This window comes from Salvia splendens, chromosome 6 (genome assembly GCF_004379255.2).
Source record: "Salvia splendens isolate huo1 chromosome 6, SspV2, whole genome shotgun sequence".
NCBI classification, from domain to species: Eukaryota; Viridiplantae; Streptophyta; class Magnoliopsida; order Lamiales; family Lamiaceae; genus Salvia; species Salvia splendens.
The window spans coordinates 3,552,730-3,572,634 of NC_056037.1; the positions used below are offsets into that span (position 1 = coordinate 3,552,730).

The window sequence follows — 19,905 nt, forward strand, 5'->3', positions numbered from 1 at the left end:
TCCTTCTCTTCTCTTCTTCCTTCTTCTCCCTTCTGTCTTCCCCTCTCCTTTTTTTGTCAAATCCGTCCTTTCTCTTTTTATTTCCCCCGCAAAACTGCCGAGAAAACTGCTGAAATACAGTTGAACCACCAAACGCCCGACCGGGCGAAATTAGAAGGGATAATCGCCCGACCGGGCGAAAGGCTTCTGGAGGTATCGTGGGGAAACGCCCGACCGGGCGTTTTGTGTCGTCAATAATCGCCCGACCGGGCGAACTTTCTGGAATCCTCATGCGTAACGCCCGACCGGGCGTTTTAGAAGCTCAGAATCGCCCGACCGGGCGAACTCTCTGGAATCTCAGCTATGCATTTCCGACGAACTTCCAGCTTCTAACACCCGAAACTACACTCAAAGCACGACTTGGTGAGTTATAATTAACATAGAAATGTTTAGTCTACGGGGGAAAAGTATAGGAAAAATGCTTCGCATCATGTCCCCAAATAAAAAACTATTGTCTGAGATTCCTTATTTTATTTAGGAATTCTCAAGTACTCATATATACCAATACCACAGTATAGTAAAGACAGGCTCCACCTTTTCATCATTGCATTAGGTAGGCATATAAATAACACAATTGCCTTCTACCTCCGCCAGTTAAACAACATTAATTTCACCTCAACAAAAATGTTCATTCAATACCTGTACATAGTTACCACCACTCTTAAGGTTGTGGGCCTGCAATTTCACCCACCTTAATTTGCAAACAAAATCGAAATTGAACGACCAGGCATACTCTACTCCTACGCATCCACTCTAATTGAATCCTAATTGTATTTAATACAGCGTAGTTTGGAAATAAGATGATTAATCAACTCAAATCAAAACTCTAATTACCCTCAACAAATAAGTTAAAATTAATGAATACTTAAAATGAGAACTCGAACAATTACACCATCCAAAAATAGAATGTAGTCCAACTACTCCTTTTATCCTGCTCTGATGATAAATTCTGCAATTGCAGACATAAACACAGTAGTTCCTAAATACAGTATACATATGAGATCCTCTGAAATCCAAAATGTTACTATTTCTACATCAAATTACATTTTTTATGATCCAATTTTAGGAATGGTTAGCTCTTACAAACCTTTAATCAGTTATTCTTGAAAATTATTAGTAAAATACTAATTGTCCCAAAAATGCTGAAAACCGTCTTCTTTTTTCAAGTGTATATTAACACAAGTTATCGAAAACTACGTCCTACTACTCACCCTTATTTTAATTTTTAACAAAGTTGCCTCTTAGAATATATCTTCATCCTAAAAGACCCCTTAGAAAACCTTTTGCCCCCTCGTCTTTCCACAAAGAACCCAAAAATAACTGGAAGAAGAAAAATGAGATGTAAAATAATGCACTTAGATACAATCAAGGTGTACATATGATTGAGCAAAAGCTTTTACAGCACCTGCTTTTTAGGAGTAAAAATATAAGAGACCCAGGCCATAAAAACCTACTAACTTACCAGTTAATCTCATCCAGTCAGCTCGTGTTCAAGATTACATGACAACATTACTAGGTCCTGAACCTACAATCATCAAGTAGAAAATTCAAAATAAATCACCTTATGTTGGGGAAATGAATAAAAACATGCATTATGGAAAGGAGGAGACCAGCTGAGCACATTGGAGTTCAATTCATGCACATTGATGTGCCATAGTGAATAGGAGAATCACACAATAATATGGACTAATACCAAACACTACATTACAAGTTGACTTGTGAGTATATTTCATATATCAGCAAGATTATTTGATGAAATGAAATCATTCCATTCAGTCCAACAAACTCATTTTCATACTAGTTTCTTGTAACAGAGAGCCACACAACTTCAGCAAACAAGTTGCTATGAATGGTTTGAATACATTCAGCTATTACTCCATAAAAGATGAATGTGGGTGACTTAGTGCAAAAATTATACAGAAGTAAATGATGAAGGAGATGATGGTAGACAGAATTAAAGCTGGAAATATCTCCCATTTCTAAGAGTCTTTGATTATTCCATAGTTAAGGTGTATAGCTTTTTTAAGCTTCAGTTTATTAGTAACTTTTCACGATAAATATTATCAAAATGATGAATTTGACAAAGAAGCCAAAACCGTCTATGATTTACTGACATAGAAGAGAAAGAGAAACAATATCATCAAAAGGCTTTCATATAAGTACTATTATGACATAAAATTTACTACTTATTCTTATTACCAAAACAGTGATAACTGATAAGATCTTGTCTTTACCTAATGCAGTTTCATTGCACATCAATTTAAGAGAAAAACAAAAACATTATGCTGTGTTGTGGAGTTCGATAAGGATTAGAATTAAAGCCTATAGGCTTGAAGGAATTCTAGTCAGATTAGGATTCTGACATTATAGTTTTTCCCAACTTCAGAAATTCTCAAGTGAAAATCTCTAGCTTCGCGGCTACTCTAGACGTAGACTTGTAGATACGATCTGGGTAATCGATTCTCAAGTTCTTTATTGTTTTTTCATGATTTTTTGTGTTTTTTCTAAACACAATCATTCAGATTGTGTGTATGTTATTTCCCAACACATTCATTCATTAAAGGCATAACATGATACAATGATACAACGATATAACAATAACAAGATCTACTAATGGAAAAACAATGGCAACATATCATGACCAAATAAGCATATGGATGTGTTTTTTAAAGTTTTAACGTCAAGTCTATCTCAACAGAGCACTTGTTTTCCTCCTCCTCCTCCTCCTCCTCCTCATCATCACTTAAGACAATTATCTCTTGATTCTCATAGCCCGGAAAGCAAGCCTGCCTTCCATTCTGCTCTCTCAAAGGCGGCGTCACTGCTGCTGCGCCGTAAGGGGGACACGTGATTGGTTGTGATACATTCAACACTGGGATAGCTGAAGGACGAGACCTTGAGCAGTCATCCATCCTCTGAAACACTTCACCAAAAGAAGAATAAGAGCACCGTGACCAGCCTGAAGATAACCGCTGCTCACTTTGCAAAGATTCTAAGTCTGTGCCTGTCAAATGGCACTCAAAGTGTAGCACAAGGCTAACATTGTCGAAGAACACCCTATCACACACCCGACATGCAATTGGAATTCTGCACCGACCAGTGGGGCTCCCATTTCCAAATTGTTCTGAATATCGATAATCGGCTGTTGGCTTACTTAGGGACATGTTGTGTGTGTAGAAGGAAGAAAAAATAGATAGAAGATAGATGAAAAATACAAGGAAAAAGAGAAAAGAGGTATTTGGTAGGAAGAAGGAAGGCGCTGCAATAGATCTTCTAAGGAACAACAGATTTATAGAAGAAAATCTGGAGGCTTTTCTAATGCATATCTGTAATTACACGAAATAAATGCTCATATTTGCTGTCACTATTGCAAAAGCCAATGTTGAACGAAGGCGCTGAACGAATTAGTTACTTGCCTAACAACGAATCTTTTCAAAATTTAAATGAGCTAATTACTATTGGAAATTGTGGTTCTTAGGAGTTACTTATTAGTTCACCTAAACAGTTACAGAACAGGACCAACTGAATGGTTTTGGTCGGGTCGGTTTAGGGTTTAGGATTTTGGTCGGTCCGGTTTGGTCAATAGTGTGTTTCGATTTTCAATTCGGTAGAAAAATTCAAAAAAGAACCTAAGTGTGGTCAGTTTTGATTTCTAAACAAGTGAGTTTGGTTTCAGCTTACCAATCAATACTATATAGCATTTATATTTTGTTTGAAAATCAATTTTGTTCGTTTCTCTCCACTCTTCATTATGTTTTTTGTTTGCTTGTTTGTTTTTAAGATTATTTAACAATTAACATAAGACACAACAATGGTGCAGCCCATTTTTTTTATTTTGGTCGTTTTAATAAACTACTAGCTATTTTAGCATAAGGCAACACTTCTATCGCATTGCATTTAATTAGTTGCCAACTTATAAATTTTCTCAACATATTGATGGTTTATAAAGCTGTTGTGGCATGATACAGATGATATAGCATAGTATCAAGTTTATTTAGAAAATTAAAGCTCTTGAAAAAGGAATGACGTGACACCTCTTACCAGTGTCATTAAATATCTGCCATGGCACCGGCATGGCACTTTTCTGTGGCAGTATGTTATAGAAACACCATCGCCACGGCGATTTGTGGCTAACTTTGATGGCGCCACCATAATGACCTGGCACCTCTTACCAGGGTCATTGAATATCTGCCATCGCACCACCATGGCCCTTTTCTATGGCGGTATTTTATTAAAACGCCATCGGCACAACGATTTGTGGGCTGATTTTGATTGTGCCACCATGGCGGAGCCATGGCATTTATGGCGGTTGTTTTGTCCCTCATAACCCATTAACCCGCAACCCGGTTCATTTCCCCAATTAATATAAGCCCACTGCCTAAAACCCAGCCCATTTACTAAATCTGACCCTTTACATATTCGAAATAGGATTTTAATATTTATTCCACTTCCACATCTATCTGCCCACCGCATCCTGTTCAACCTCTTAGCCCTGCGTCGCCTCCCGTTCAGCCTCCAGCTCCGCCAAATTGCTGCATCATGTTCAGCCTCAGCGCCGCCTAATATATATTTATATTTCAATTCTAATATAATATTATAAATAAGAAACCTATAATTATATTTATGCGCTAGATTCATTAAAAAACGATGAATAGGCCCGGGCACAAGAAGAAGCATGATTTGGTTTATGTTAAATATAGCCAAAGAATTGCATGAGAGGTACAACCATAGAGGTACACTTAATGACATTGATGAGTGTAATGAGCGGTTAGTTAAGAGTTGGACGTGCTGATGGTGTTGGCAAGTATTTGGTTTTTAATGAAGATTCACTTGATTGGATTGCTGTCTACGAGACTTTGGGGGCTGGAGAGCCTTTGACATGTACTAGGCCTAAGAAAAGAAAAGAATCTCCTATGTCATCATAGAGAAGGCTTAGATGACAATTTTGAGCGATAACATGTTGGGAATATTGATGTATCCAAAGGTGAAGACGGGGAATGATTTGTTTCGTTGGATGTCGAAGATAACAACGAGGAAGAGGATGACTATGTTGAGGTTGAGGAGGATTCGAATTCAGACATAATATGTATTGATGTATGATGATTTTACATTTTAGTTACTGAGCTAAGACTTCAAGTATTAGATATATTATGTAATGGTTTATGACTTTATGTTTTAATTGTTGTTCTAAGATTTTGAGATGATATGTTTTCATCATTTTCTAATTTTTCTTTTTATAAATAGATTAATAATATTTTATTTATTTATTTATTGACCACCATATTCCGCCATGGCAACCGCTAACCTTGTGGGGGTTTTTTGGTCGACCGTCGTTAGCCGCCCTACGCAATTGCCTCTTACCGACATATGCTCGACTACATAATATAGCAATCTATTATTCGATTAAAATACCCATTGTCATTATTATAACCCTAAAACTTTCTTGCAAATTAGGATATATTAGGAAATTGAAATTCCATAGACTAGTACATGTCAAACATCTAATACGAATTATATATACTTCAAATAATATAGTATTGTTGCCATCTTGAAGAAAAAGGCATCTACCTTAGTCAAACATATCAAGTTTTATCTCATTAAACCTAGAAAACAAGCAATTAAACAACAGAAAGACAAAAATGATTTCTCTAAGAGTAGATATATCAAATACTCCATCCGTTCCCAAAGAATATGCACTTTGGGGTCGACACGAGTTTTAATGTAAAATTGGTAAAGTAAGAGAGAGTTACAGAGAAAAAATAATTAAAGTATTGTTAGTGGAGAATGGTCCCACCTCTCATTAGAGAGAAAAGATTTTCCAAAATTGGAAAGTGTATATACTTGTGGGACAGACTAAAAAAGACTAAAAAGGAAAGAGTGCATATTCTTGTGGGACGGAGGGGGTATGACATAACTACTAGGATATGAAGAAGAAAATATTCAATTTGTATGGTTTTATGTCTAGTAAGGAGCATTAACTTGTTGAATTCCATAACTACAAAATCCAGACAACGAAATTGAATATCTAGCTACAGAAAGAATCTATGTTATGACTTATGAACTTTAATTATATTGTGCTTTAAACCTACAACTTCAAGCAACACAACATCGCAATGCCAATTAACATAATAAAGAAAAGAACATTTCTTGCTTTTCAAGATATTCAAATGCTACATGATGCTCATTCAAAAGCTTACAGGTTGTTATATGATGGTCATTCATCATGTAATAAAGTTATGTCAAACAAAAGGTCCTAGTTCGAATATCATCACAGCTGTTTATCACAGAGTCTCATGTGCATTGCTTCAATGTACATTATATAGTGATTTTCTTCCTTGCTTGTGCACACTCAAAAGAGGGAGGGGGTTATATTGTAGATATTAAACAATAGTGATAATTGCTTTAAAATAGCAATATTTTGACAAAATTCCAAATTGGGCATTAATTTTAAAATAAAGAAATTTAGGACACCACATTTTGATTTGTTTGTTTTTGAAGATTCCAAAAATTTTCAAATTGTTCAATTCTAACACGTCAATCGGATTTTCCCTTATTGGACATAGTTTCCATTTCTAACAAGAATTATGGGGAAAAAAAACATGATTTTTTGGGAATAGTTGCACATTCAATATGATCCTTGATAGTAAATTACAGTTTGAATGTTCGAATATCCATAAATGAGGCTTGTGGAAGACATCTGTTGTCTATATTATATAAGAACCAAAAAATGTAAATCTATGCTGAAATTTTGGGGATGTTGAAAAACAACCAAATCATAAATTGATGTCTTTCATTTAAAAATTTAAAACTAGTCTCAAATTTGCAACAATTTTCACAAGTAGTGATTTTTTCCAACAATTATATTTTTAAAAAGTAGTGTCACTTTATTTGCTGGAAACTATGTCTATGTAAGAAAAAACTGTCAACATGTCAGACTTGATCGACTGGAAGTGCTGAAAAACAAAGTGGTGTCTCAATTGCAAAGGTTGCAAATTTTAAAACAACTTTAAAGGTAATCCTCTAAGCTTCTAGGTTAGGCGATTATCCAACAAATTCAACATTATACTAAAGATAAGTGGACATTAAAGAGTTCGAATTCATAATGACACAAACCAATATGTTACAGTTATAATTTATAACATATGCCTTCACATTTATGAGTCTATGGTCGTACCTAAAGCAACTTATAGGTTATGATTGCAATTTGCCAGCCTCTCACGATACACAAACCATGGCTTCTCTTGTCAAAACGAACAACGCATGCACTCCACTTCTGAGGATAAGATATAGGGTCAATACCACATAAAGAGTAATATGTCAACAGCACTTTTACACCAGTCATATTTCCAGTGCCGCAATTACTACCCATCAACTAAATCCATTCTAGGTCGGAGTATATTAAAATGTATTTTACACCAAAAACAGAGCAACCAGAGTGACAGGCCTGGAGTACAAGAGATATCTTTTTACAAATAAATCAAAAAATCTCACAGCTTCATACAAAATCAACACTAGCAGTGCAAAATAAAAGTCTGAAGGATTGTAGATACTCGAGAAATGCACACACCCTTTCAGGAGAGATCCAGCCAGAGGTAGGTACTATTTAGATTCATATCAAACAAAAAGATGAAGGTCAACAAAATCATATCCCAGGTTGAACTATTTAACTGCTAAAAGGGCTTTCCACGAGTAATGGGAGCTGCTGTAACTTCAATAGAAAATGTTGCGAGCTGATTTAGCAAGCCGGCAGAGCAGATGTGATTGGAAAGATCAATTATTCAACTAATTTAGTATAGGGGGTTTCTATATCAAGGAGGTTTACATATGTAATTACATGTCAACCTTTTACAAATTAGCATATCATTCACTATTGAATCAGCATCAACTTTATAGTAGTGACCCACTCTCATGGCTGCTACCTTTATTATACACGACTATATGAGCTGGCACGTACGCAAAGGTTCAAAATCTGCTGCTAACAGCGAAACAAAACTCAACTTCAATGCTTTACTGAGAAAAAATGAGCTCAAACAGAGCACATGACAGTCTCCACCATAGGTGGTGTAAAACATTGCCTGAGTTCACTAGAAAGAACCCTTTGCTACCAAATAACGAAACTTTACAGCATATCATCGACAAAAAGAGGGGGCATATGATACCAATGAGAGCAAATTCCAATTATCCTCGTGAATTTCTAGCTCAAACATAGGAGAAAACCTCCAAATATAAACACTTTGTTTTGCTGGAGAAATAAAAATGGTGCTTTCGAGGGAATTCACTGCCAAAAGCAATGTTCATGGTATCAAGATAGATAAAAAAAAAGATTACGAATCCCTAATTCGCACGCTCAAGAATTCAAACGAACAACGAGAAGGATAATATCACTGTATAGTGAATCTGCTTGTATTCCGCAAAACGTATAGAAAACAATATACATGGTGAGCTGGAGAATGTACCTTGTGGTGCAATATGCGCCATTGCAGCTCGCACGTCACCAAAAACCTCTTTGGAATGGATTGAATACACAGTAATCATAGACGTTAAATATTAGGGTTCTGAAATGGTGCAAAATTTGGCTATTCGGATTTGGGAAAAAGTTCTCAAGTGAAACCGTGAAAATGGAGTTAATAGGAATACAAGTATGCTTTTTTTTTCTCTAAATATGTTCAAGTACTTACATTTTTTAGATTAGAGTAAAATAAGAAGCTAATTAATACCTTGTTCGTTTTGATTTATGAATATTAGCCGATTGAATAGATTAAGATAAAGTTAGACATTTTATTTTTGGACAAAGTCATAAAGTCTGATTAAAATGAAAGGGATCAATGTGTAAGACTATTGGTCTTGGATTCGGAACACAAGATTAATCGAGTCATCTTTTATAGAGATTGCTTGTATTATTGATGGTCAATATAAAAAAGGATAAATTGTGAGATGAATCACTAAATCTAGTTAATTTTTATATTATAACTTTATTAATTTTTTCAATTATTCATAGTAAAAAAATCCAACTACATGTACATTTTTTATAATAGAGTGCTCAAAGATAAACTTACGATGCAAAAAGAATTGCTAAAAGCGGAGTACTATACGTAAAAAATGAAGACATTGGATTTCATGGCCATAGGACAATGAGAGGTTAGTAAATATTACTAGTATAACATAAATCGGCTATTTTTAAGTACTAGTATCACGCAATTGAACAGATATCGACCAAACTTAGTGATTTTTCAACAATTTGCACCAGAAAAAGTGCCAGTTATCAAAACTTTTTTGGTAGCACTTCATATTACTTCAATTTGGAGACAACTAAAAAGCCCAAAATACAAATATTCCGGAAACAGATCAAACATGTACAAAATTTTCAAGAATCAATAACGAAAAATAAAAACAAAATACTGAGCTTAGTTTTCCATATAAGATTCAGGGAGTCACTTGCATAATTTCAAGCAAAATGAGCTTAAACAAACATGTAAAGTTTTTCACAGAAGAATATAGCATCGTGCACCTTGAGGCACTAACATGGCAGCATTTTTTATACAGTTGTGGAGACGGTATTTATTTGAATTACAGTAGAATCACAAATATTAGGAGTAGTTGTAGTAGTAGTTCCACTTAGCAAATCATACATTCGTCTTCGTGGATTTATACTTACGCGATGTATCGAGCAAGAATGGGTCGAGATAAGCAAAGATTTAGGCTTTGCCACTGGAAACTGACAGTGACCGGTGATGTTGGTGTATCCGCCATATTGACCAAGGCTGCCATGATATACGCGTAACAAGTGAAGGGTAATAAGAGATAAGATGATGAGCAGCTGCAGTGTTGCCATAGTTTGGCCTCAGAAAAAGCAGAAATGAGCTATATGTGGTAGACTGTTACTTCTTCTTCCCACTGCCAATGGTCAGCAGCTCAAAGCTACGGAGAGTTTCATCTCGGACGCCTCTCGCAGCAGCACGAGTGAAAGAAGAGGATTTGGACTCAAATCCAGGTTGTAATCTTTGAGTGGTTGATATTCGACCACTCCCTGAGCCGAGCCGGCTATGACGATTGTCGTTGGGTTCTCCAGAGGAGCTGGGCCTGCTGCTTGACAAGACTGCCCTCTTTGAGCTGCTGCCGGTCCGAGAAAGCCGAGCTCTTTCCGAATCAATTTTCTAGAAAATCAACAAGCAAGACTCTGTCAGTTCCTCAAATAAAGCATGATTACGAAAAGACTTCGGTCAATTTTAGCGCACCACGTCTTTAGATGGTGGTACTTCATCGGATCTGTTTCTTGATTTTTCTCCATGCAAGCCTGTGCTAGAACCATTCCTTCTGCCAAATGCCTCCATTGCACCGGATAATCTGTCCCGAATCTCGTGCTTCACTACATGTCACACGGTTCAACTTTCATTAGCCATTGACAACACAAGGAGAATTCAAATATGTGTACCAAGTTCTTTATTTTTATCCCTCAGCAGCTAAGTCTAACCCAATTTTCGGAGGTTGCTGGGAGGAGGATTAAACAGGGAAAATAAAGACTATCACTTCACGTCTTTGGGTATCAAATCATCAAACCCGAAAAATTAAATTTGAATACGTTCTTGTTTTGCTTTCTTCCTAGCAACTATAATCATACCATCTCTCTATACCTGGTGTCTTCTCAACTCTTTCTGTAGGCTGTCCTAGGTTTAAAGAGACTTTTCCTGTTGGCTGCTGATAAAGAAAATATAAAAAAAAGTGAAAGGGTAAGATATATATAACTCATTAAATTAAAGTAATAGTATTAATAAAAGATCAAAAGAAACAAACCCTTGTTTTAGAACTAAAGCCGACTTGTGGATACTTCAGTATGGTCCAATCAAATACAGAATCAAATTGATAACCTGGCGATAATGACATAAAATTAATTTTTCGATATCACAATGGCAAAGTATATTTGATAAAACATGGCCTTAAAGCACTCGTGAACACCCCTATACAAATGTACCTTCTCGAATAAAGAGTTCACGGAAGAGTCTCTTCAAGTAAGAATAATCAGGCTTGTCTTCAAATCGCAATGACCGACAATAATGAAAATACGAAATGAACTCTGATGGATAAGATTTACAAAGCACCTGAGCACAGATGTAAAAGTAATTTCATATCATCCACCGTGTTACACTTGTAACAAAGCAGATATACATGTTGCACTTGGCTTTCATGTTGCCATGATCATCATAGTGTAACATGAAATAATAAATTTAGTGAAGGGCAAGTTACAGTACTTCTACTGGAGTAAGCATCTTTTTATCGCTGATCCTGTCATATTTCTGCTTTTTTGTGCCAGCTTTTAGTCCCTGCCAAGGAAGGCTGAAACAAAGAACAGTTTAGGAAGCAAATTAAGCGTGAACAAGTTTGACGGACAAAGATATAGATAAAAGCTTTAAACCCAACCTTCCTCTTAGAAAGTACATAAGGACATAGCCAAGAGATTCTAAATCGTCCCTTCTGCTTTGTTCTGTAATAAAAAAATCACAAACATAACTTAACCAAACAAAGAAGATGCCTGACAAAAAATTATCTGTTCTTCTGAGACAGAACAATGAGAAAGCAAATGTTGTCTTGAGTCTACTGTAACAAGCACAATGGTCACTCACCAACTCCAAGATGAGTGTTAACACTAGCATAACGAGCAGTGCCAGTGAGATTCTTGTTTTCCCTGTATATAAGAAAGACATGAGTGAAATTTTATAGGAGAAAAGAATCAGTACATAAATACTTATTGTTTGAACATGTGAAACAAATACTATACATCTGTATGTATACTTGACAACACTCAAGATTCACATATACGTGCAAAATAATTGTTCGGTCATATAGTATGCAGAACCTCTGAGTCATCTAGAGGTAAATTGTAGTAAAATAAATCGCACAAGAGAGAAGATACCAATCAATCAAATCAAAATCCCATAGTTTGTTACTCAACATCAGCAATTATATAAGTGTAATAGTTACTTTAAATTATTCACGATTGTTTTGGGGCAGGGTGTGGCAAGGATGAAAGAGGACCAGTATGAAACAGGGTTAGTTGGCAAACTTTGTTGACCTAGTGATCATACCTGTAAGGTATATGCTTGTGAGTCTGTAGATCTCGGTATTTCTTAGCAAGTCCATAGTCAATGATGTACACCTGACACAAAGATAAACAAAGTTGAGTTGCTTCAGGTACAGTCCTGAAATGTTACTGGACAAAATATTTCAAGTTTTTCAACCAACAATTTTGGCTGATGACCATTGCATTCAGGTTTCCAATCAACCATTGAATGCATATATATATAGCTACATGAACCGATATATCATTCCGAACAACAACTAACTAGAAAAAGCCAACCATCATGTACTCATAATGTGCTTGGAAACAGAACACCTATTTCATATCAGAAAGTAGATTATTTTACACATAATGTGCTTTAATCTGGACTGGTGACCGATTCCAACTTTCCCACAAAGTTATGATGGCTCAGATAAGGGTTTCAACATTACAAATTCAATCCAAAAGCTCCAAATTCCAATTGCCAAGGCTATTTATTTATCAGGAATCAGAGAGAAACATCTAACATAAAGTGAAGAGTCCATATAGGTAGATTGGATGTGTAATGATATGACAGAAACTAAAAGATTGCATTCAACTTGAACTTCTAACCAATAATATATTACACCTTTCCAGCATATTTTATCAAAGCCGATGTAAGATTCTGGTGTAAGGAGAACTGGAGAAGCAATTCAACAAATTTTATAAACAGCTTTTACTAGGCAAGTGATACCAAATGCTACATAAATTTACATCTATGAGCATCAAAAAGGAAGCAAGCACGGAATATTCTTACATAAGCTATGTGACGTGGGAACAAAAGCAAAGTTACCTGGTTGGCTTTGCGTCCCAATCCCATTAAGAAGTTGTCAGGCTTTATATCGCGATGAAGAAAACCTCTAGAGTGCATGTATTCAACTCTATTTATCTACATATGACAAATGGCAGTCAGTAAAGAGAAAATAAGAAAACAACTGAACAATGTAGTTAATTTTTTAAATGAAAGCACACTTACTAATTGATCTGCTAGCATAAGAACTGTTTTCAATGATAACTTCCTGTTGCAGTAGTTAAACAAATCCTCCAAGCTTGGGCCAAGAAGGTCAATAGCCATGGCATTGCACTCTCCTTCAACTCCAAACCATTTAAGATGGGGAATCCCAGCTTCAGGAGGGAAACATGAACATTAATTCTTGTTACATCTACGCATTACATGAGACAAAAAAAAACTCAGGCTTTGCAATTGCAAATACTCACTTCCCCCCTGAAGAAGCATGTACAACTTTGATTCATAGTGAAGCTGGGGATGCTTAGTCTTAACAGATTCCTGAAAAGGAGAAAAATGTGTTCCTTTACGAGATCAGAATACTGCATACATTAAATAACTCAAAGGTTGCAATTTGATGTGCACCATACATTAAATAACTCAAAGGTTGCAATTTGATGTGCACCATGACTTATAGAGTTAAAGTAAGATGGAGTACTAATTTTGGCTCAAAACTAAACATCTAAAACCATTACACAATTTAAAACAAGGGGAAATATGCAGATCGACCAGTCAACCAACAGGATTAAAAAGATAAGCTAGGCTACACAACTTCATCGATTCTTCCTCAAAACTAACTCAGCCCAAAAGAAATTTAAAATCTGACAGAAATCCAACTCACCAGCTTCACAGCAACTTCTTCTCCAGTTTGTATATTTACTCCTGAATAAATGAAAAACAATGCATTTAATCTGTTTTTTACTCATTTACTCCAAAACAACAGAAAATTATCATGTAATTAAATCATAAAAAAAAGAATACCCAAGTAAAGCTCTCCAAAAGATCCGCTGCCAATCTTTCTCCCCAGCTTAAACTTCCCTCCAATGACATTATCCATACTTGGTTTTCAAAAATCAATCCAAAATTCTCCAGAAAATCAATACAAAAAATGAATCTCTTTTTATTTCACGACGCACAGCTCAATGTATCAAGAATTATGTTAATCGATAAATCCCTAATCAACAATCAAAAATCCCAAATTCCTGCTGAACCCTTCAGATCCTATCAAAGTAAACGATGCGAAAGGGAACCCAGGAAAAAATTACGCTAATCGATAATACAAGAGCTGCTTCAAATTCGATATATCACATAAACCCAAAATATACATACACGAAAAAAAAAATCAAATCTTCGTGACTTGAAGTAGGAGAACAACAGGGACTGAATTAATAGCTAAGACACCGCTACGAAAGGGGATACTGTGCAAATTTGTGCACGCAAAGTCAACATCTGGGACTTGGCAATCAAAACCCCATACTTTCTTCTCTTTTTATCCGAAATAAAGATCAATTTAGGGGGAAGAAGTATTTCAACAGCAAAATGCCGGATGTGGAAGGCGAGGGAGAAAGAAGAATACAAAAGTAGCGGTGAAAGTTTCAGTTTATAGTTTCTGGAAAAGATCCGAGTGAGAGAGAACAGAGACAAGAATTGAATAGCAAATTCAGACTGCTCTGATTGACAACATTTGTGGATATCTATTGAATATCTTTGCAATACATTGGTGTGCATTTATATACACGCATATAGATATATTTGTGTGTATGTCTATTTGTGAGTTTAATTTTCTCTTTTCCCTTTTATTTTCTTTCTTACCTTTTGTGTTGTGGATTTAAAAAAGAAGAATTTGAAAACCTAATTTCTAGGGTTGATTTATTACTGTTGTTATCATGGATTTAGAGTTGATGATTCAGTTAATCGGATCTTGGTATCACCGGACTGATAACCGATTTAGTGATTTTTAATTTGGTTCATGTTCTATATTTTTGGGATCGTCTACTCGGTGGTACCTGAAAACTAAAATTAAATTCAAATTTTGATATTTAATTTAATTTTTATGTTTATAACTTAATTTTAAGTTTAATTTTGAATTTTTACATATAAATATAATCACACGAATGAGAATTGTCCAGTGGTATTATAACATATTGTCTCACTAGTCATAGAGTTGAGTTTGACCCTCCGCAACACATTTTTTTTTCGGAATCAACTCATACACAAATATTTTGATTATTCGATTCTTATACTACACAATCGGCTAGTATATGCATATATAGAACCTTGAATGGTTCCGGCTCCACTTCAATAATTGACGGTTCCAAATTGTCAGGTAATCGATTGTCGATTGTGATCAAAACCGATAGATTAAGCAGACCAATATGAACTATACATGTTATTGAGATAAAAAGAGAGAAATATCTATCAGCACTAGCAAGATTAAAAAAGAGAGAGAGAGAAACATCTATTAGCACTAGTACTATTCTACACTTTTATTTTCATAATTTCAATTGATTTGTGGAAATTGAGATTGAGTTGTAAACACACATGGAAAGAAGACTTTGAAAATATCTCAGATTGCCCTTATAAGGTAAACAAATAAAACGTGTAAGTTTGAGACAGAGGGTTGCTACTAATTATGTAATCGGATAATTTTATTACTCCCATTAATTAGTGTATTAGTACATCAGAAAGACCCTCGACAAATTCAGTAGATAGAGATGAAGATAATACACAATTGAACTCATGAATATATTATCTAATGAATAAACTCGTGTAAAGCGATTTTTTTTTCTTTTTTTAGTCGAGAGATGTGATAATTTTTATTAGTTGAGGAATATATGTAAAAATTGAGATTTACTCATTCTTATAAAAAGAATTTGTATGACTTTATTTAAAATCTACTTTTGTTAATAAAATAATATATATACATGTGAAGTGCACTATGCAAAAAATATCTAGATAAACCGTGACATTTACAGCAACACAATAGTATTACACTCATTACCTACTAATTACTAAATGAGAAAGAATTATGTGATCAGGCAAATATCTTATCCAAATAATTAATTACACTTACATATAAGTAAAAACACAATTATGTTATTGAACTAAAAATTAAAGTAGACAAACAAAAATAAAATAGCATGAGTATCATTTAAGGAAAGTGATTTTTTACACAACGACTATAATGTCATGAGCCCTTATTTTTCATATGCAATTATATTTATCTTTTGACAAATACTATATTCTAATGTTGTTTTGAATAAAGATAGTAGTATACATTTATATTTAAAATTTAAGTATAAATTTTTTAATCTTTATTATTAAAAATTTTTGTGATAGACTGCAGTATTTTTTTTTCAAGGTTTTACGGTATAATTTTCCTTTTTTAGGGTTTTTGGTAGCCTAAAGACATCTAAAAAGATGATTAGTTTCAATAATTATTTTGAAGAAACTTCTTTGTGAAAGTAAAGATAACGTGTGCACGGAATTTTCTTGTGAATTACTAATATCTCTCTCTTTTAATTGTGGGCACTTGTCGATATATGAGAATTCTATTGTTTCCCCTTATATAAAATTAAAGTCTTCATGACTAAGTCCATGTTAATCTCCAATTCGTTACCGAGATTACATAAAAAAGCATGACCTTTTAACAATAATTTATGTGTATATGTAACAAAACAAATATTTCGTGATCAATCAATACAAGAAAAAAGTATTAAAGATTTTTTTAGTCCCATTGAGATACAGTGGTCGAGAAAATTAGCAAACAACAAATAAGATTGTGACAATTCCATCATACGATATAAATTTAAATAAATAAATTATCCATAACAATACAATAGGTACACGCTGACCACAAACAGTAGTAACAGGACCCAAATACTGTCCATTTATATACATATCATGTCAAGCTAAAAAACAAAATAAATAAAACAAATCAAGTTGCAGAAAAATTTAAAGAAAAAACAAACTTCCTATGCGCTTATTCCATTAAAACCTTCTTTCTACGACGAATTTTATACACATGACGTGCACTGATGATGACGAGGCACGGACACCCTTTGCCCTGTCCATTGTAGCACGTGTCTCCCAGTGCATAATGACTTGACATCATCCTCACCTTCCTCCGACTTATCACCGACAGTCTGGTCAAGGTTCCAAATTCAACGGTGGCAACTAAACAAGAGGGTTATGCTTGTTGCGAAACTTAACCCAACACCCTATCTTTCAAGAGGATTCATGGCATGTCAAGCCTTGAAAAGATTCTTCGCTTTTGCATCGAATTAAGCCAGAGGAGATTTTCTATATGCAACAAATGGATTCCATAACATTCTGAAAGAAATAGTTGAATTTAAGAATTGATTTCTGCCACATGCACAGTTCAAACTAGTTCAACATGGAGTATAAATAGAAGCAAAATTTAGTATTGTCACAACATTCTTAATCTCAACTCCTTTGCTCAAACGACTCTACAATCCTTCTGTAAGAATCTCCTTCCTTGAATGGTGAAATCGAACAAGATCACAACAACGATCCATCTGTGTAAGATCTTGGACAGCATATATATGTATGTATCTTCTGCTCCTCATCCACGTTGTGCAGCACCATGTTCATGCCTGGCACGTCCCATTCAAGCTGCATTCGTCTCACAATATCTTGCTCGCCTTGCAAATCAGCACTTATACGACTTCAATCCAGCTGCAAGCTTCGTTCTTCTTCACACCTTTCTTTCTCATGGTGGTTCTCAGCTTTGTAGCCTCTTTCCACCTCCCCACATCAACATAAACATTGGATAACAGAACATAAGCATTAACTGATTCAGGATCGATTGCTAATACTTCTTTGGCAACCTTTTCAGCCAGTTCCACGTTCTTGTGGACACGACAAGCAGACAACAAAGTCAACCAAATCGCATCTGTTGGTTTAATATGCATCTTACAGATAAACTCGTAAGCTTCATCCAATCTCCCTGCACGGCCAAGAAGATCTGAGACTGCTGCATAGTGCTCTATCCCTGGTGGAATAGCATAACCCAGAGTCATCCTGTCAAAAAACATCTGAGCTTCATCCACCAATCCGCCATGGCTACAGGCCGTCAAAACAGCAAGGAAGGAACCAGAGTTTGGTTTCACCCCCTCCATCTCCATCTTCTCAAAGAATGAAATGGCATCACGGGCATGCCCATTCAAGGCATACGCCATGATCATGGCTGTCCATGACACTGTGTCATGAAACTCCATCTTGTCGAAAATCCACTTTGCAGTCTCTATGTTACCACATTTTGCATACATGTCCATCAGGGAGCTAGCAACAAAGATGTTATCATCAAAGCCCCGTCTAATAATGTAGCCATGCAGCTCTTTACCCAAACATAGCATCGCAAGATGGGCACAGGCTGGCATGATACTCGAAAATGAAAACGCCACAGGCTCAACACCAGCCTTCAACATCTCCCTAAAATATCTCAATCCATCATCAAAACATCCATTCTGGACACACACTGCTATCATGGAATTCCAAGAAACTCTGTCCTTTTGAGGAGATAAACCGAATACCTTGTATGAATACTCCAACTGCATACAATTTGCATACATATCAATCAAACTACTACCAATAAACACATCTTTGTCATGACCATGCCTAACTGCATACCCATGAATCTCTTTCCCCTTCCTCACATCTACGTACTTTGCAAAGACCGGAAGGATAGTAGATAAAGTGTAAGAATCGGGCCTCAAGTTCCCCAGCCCCATATCCTTCAACGTCAACAAAGCTTCCTCATACATCCCATTTTGGACATGCCCTCCGATCACTGTGTTCCAAGACACAACATCTCGAACTGGCATTGTTTCAAAAACTTTCTCCACACTGTTTTTCCTCTTACCTAAAACACTACCAACAACTACAATCTCCCCATCACTGCAATCAACATTACTTCTCCTCACATTATTTTTCAAACTCACGTAATCATCAACAATCATCTGCTCATCACTAGCATTTTCATCAGAAGAGTGGAGTTTCTCGTCAACCACTTCAAACTTATCTTTATAATCTTGCATATAACTACCTGAACTCACAGTCCTATTCAAACAATTGTAGAATCGAAACGGCCATTTTGGTTCAGAACAACAATCAAACACGTCGCGTGCGTTCAAAGGCTCCAGCTTTACATACATATTCATGAGCGCATTACCCGTAAAAAGATCCGAATCCAACCCGACCCTGATGACGCAGCAATGCACCGCTTCACCAAACCTCAAATCGCCCAAATGGGCGGCGCACGTTTTCAGCAAAGAAGGGAACACGTTCCTATCCGGGAGTTTCCCCGCGGCCCTCATTTTCTTGAAGAAAGCTACGGATTCTTCGAAATTTCCGTTGGAAGCGCAGCATCTGATGATTGATTTCCACGCCTTGCCCGGAGCCGGATAGCGGAAAGCGTTGAAGAGAGAGAGGCAGTCTCGTAAGAGGTTGAAGTTGGCGTAGACCGAGAGAATGATAGCAGCGGATTTAGCAAAAAGAATGGCATTTCCTTGGCGTTTGACGATTTGGGCGTGGAGCTGTTTGGCTTCAGAGCTAGTTTTGATGACGGAAGGATTGCCCAAAATGTTTGCGATGACCTCAACGGTGTTTTTCATCGATTTTTTTGTCGCAGCAATTCCTCCTCACTTCAACTTCAATGTTCAGATTTTCAGTAAACACGCATTTTCTTCCTTCTTTCAAATTTAAATCTATATATAGCTTTCATAAAAATGAATTTTATGAATATTGTTATTCTGTAAGTTCAAGTACTTACTTTTTTGTGATTAGCTTACCACTAACTTTATTTTTGTCATTTTATTAACCATAATGCATTTCTTCTTAGTATTCGCAATACTCGTGTATCAAGTAATTTTTTTTTCAAAGATTAGTGTATGGCTACAATTCGAACTGAAGATTATCTATTTCTGTAAGAAAGAGAACAAGATTGAATTCTTGAGATCGCAACGCA

The 19,905-nt window shown here is 35.7% G+C and overlaps 1 protein-coding gene, 1 long non-coding RNA gene and 1 pseudogene across 6 annotated transcripts; all 3 read right to left on the bottom strand.

Annotated features, from left to right (window-relative positions):
* Positions 1-322: 322 nt before the first annotated feature.
* On the bottom strand, positions 323-8,685 carry LOC121808072. Of its 2 annotated transcripts, none has more exons than XR_006052098.1 (4): positions 8,496-8,683; positions 7,214-7,312; positions 1,502-1,564; positions 323-381 (listed from the first exon to the last, which is right to left on the bottom strand). It is a non-coding gene; the product is annotated as an uncharacterized LOC121808072 (long non-coding RNA). The 2 variants fall into 2 exon arrangements; XR_006052099.1 differs by having other exon boundaries at positions 329-381; positions 1,251-1,564; positions 8,496-8,685.
* Positions 8,686-9,447: 762 nt separating this feature from the next.
* Positions 9,448-14,632, bottom strand: LOC121808083 (casein kinase 1-like protein 10). Of its 4 annotated transcripts, none has more exons than XM_042208424.1 (14): positions 13,899-14,631; positions 13,759-13,799; positions 13,349-13,418; positions 13,107-13,255; positions 12,924-13,019; positions 12,120-12,190; positions 11,658-11,719; positions 11,455-11,518; positions 11,286-11,370; positions 11,009-11,135; positions 10,831-10,904; positions 10,671-10,731; positions 10,275-10,405; positions 9,448-10,193 (listed from the first exon to the last, which is right to left on the bottom strand). In XM_042208424.1, exons 1-14 carry the CDS (start codon positions 13,972-13,974, stop codon positions 9,918-9,920), a joined length of 1,383 nt encoding a protein of 460 aa, XP_042064358.1. In that variant the 5' UTR covers positions 13,975-14,631; the 3' UTR covers positions 9,448-9,917. The 4 variants fall into 4 exon arrangements, 2 of the variants coding, with proteins under 2 accessions (XP_042064358.1, XP_042064357.1); XM_042208423.1 differs by having other exon boundaries at positions 10,671-10,734; XR_006052103.1 differs by having other exon boundaries at positions 10,052-10,193; positions 10,658-10,731; positions 13,899-14,632.
* A 2,203-nt stretch (positions 14,633-16,835) lies between these two features.
* LOC121806978 lies at positions 16,836-19,792 on the bottom strand (annotated as a pseudogene).
* Positions 19,793-19,905: the final 113 nt, after the last annotated feature.

What these genes read in the sequence shown, in the direction of transcription:
- LOC121808083 (XM_042208423.1), bottom strand. Translation starts at nt 13,974, where the DNA reads ATGGATAATGTCATTGGAGGGAAGTTTAAGCTGGGGAGAAAGATTGGC. An exon ending in CATGCTTCTTCAGGGGGGAA is followed by an intron (nt 13,256 to 13,348) that starts GTGAGTATTTGC and finishes TCCCTCCTGAAG; the next exon opens with CTGGGATTCCCCATCTTAAA. An exon ending in TAACACTCATCTTGGAGTTG is followed by an intron (nt 11,519 to 11,657) that starts GTGAGTGACCAT and finishes TTTTTATTACAG; the next exon opens with AACAAAGCAGAAGGGACGAT.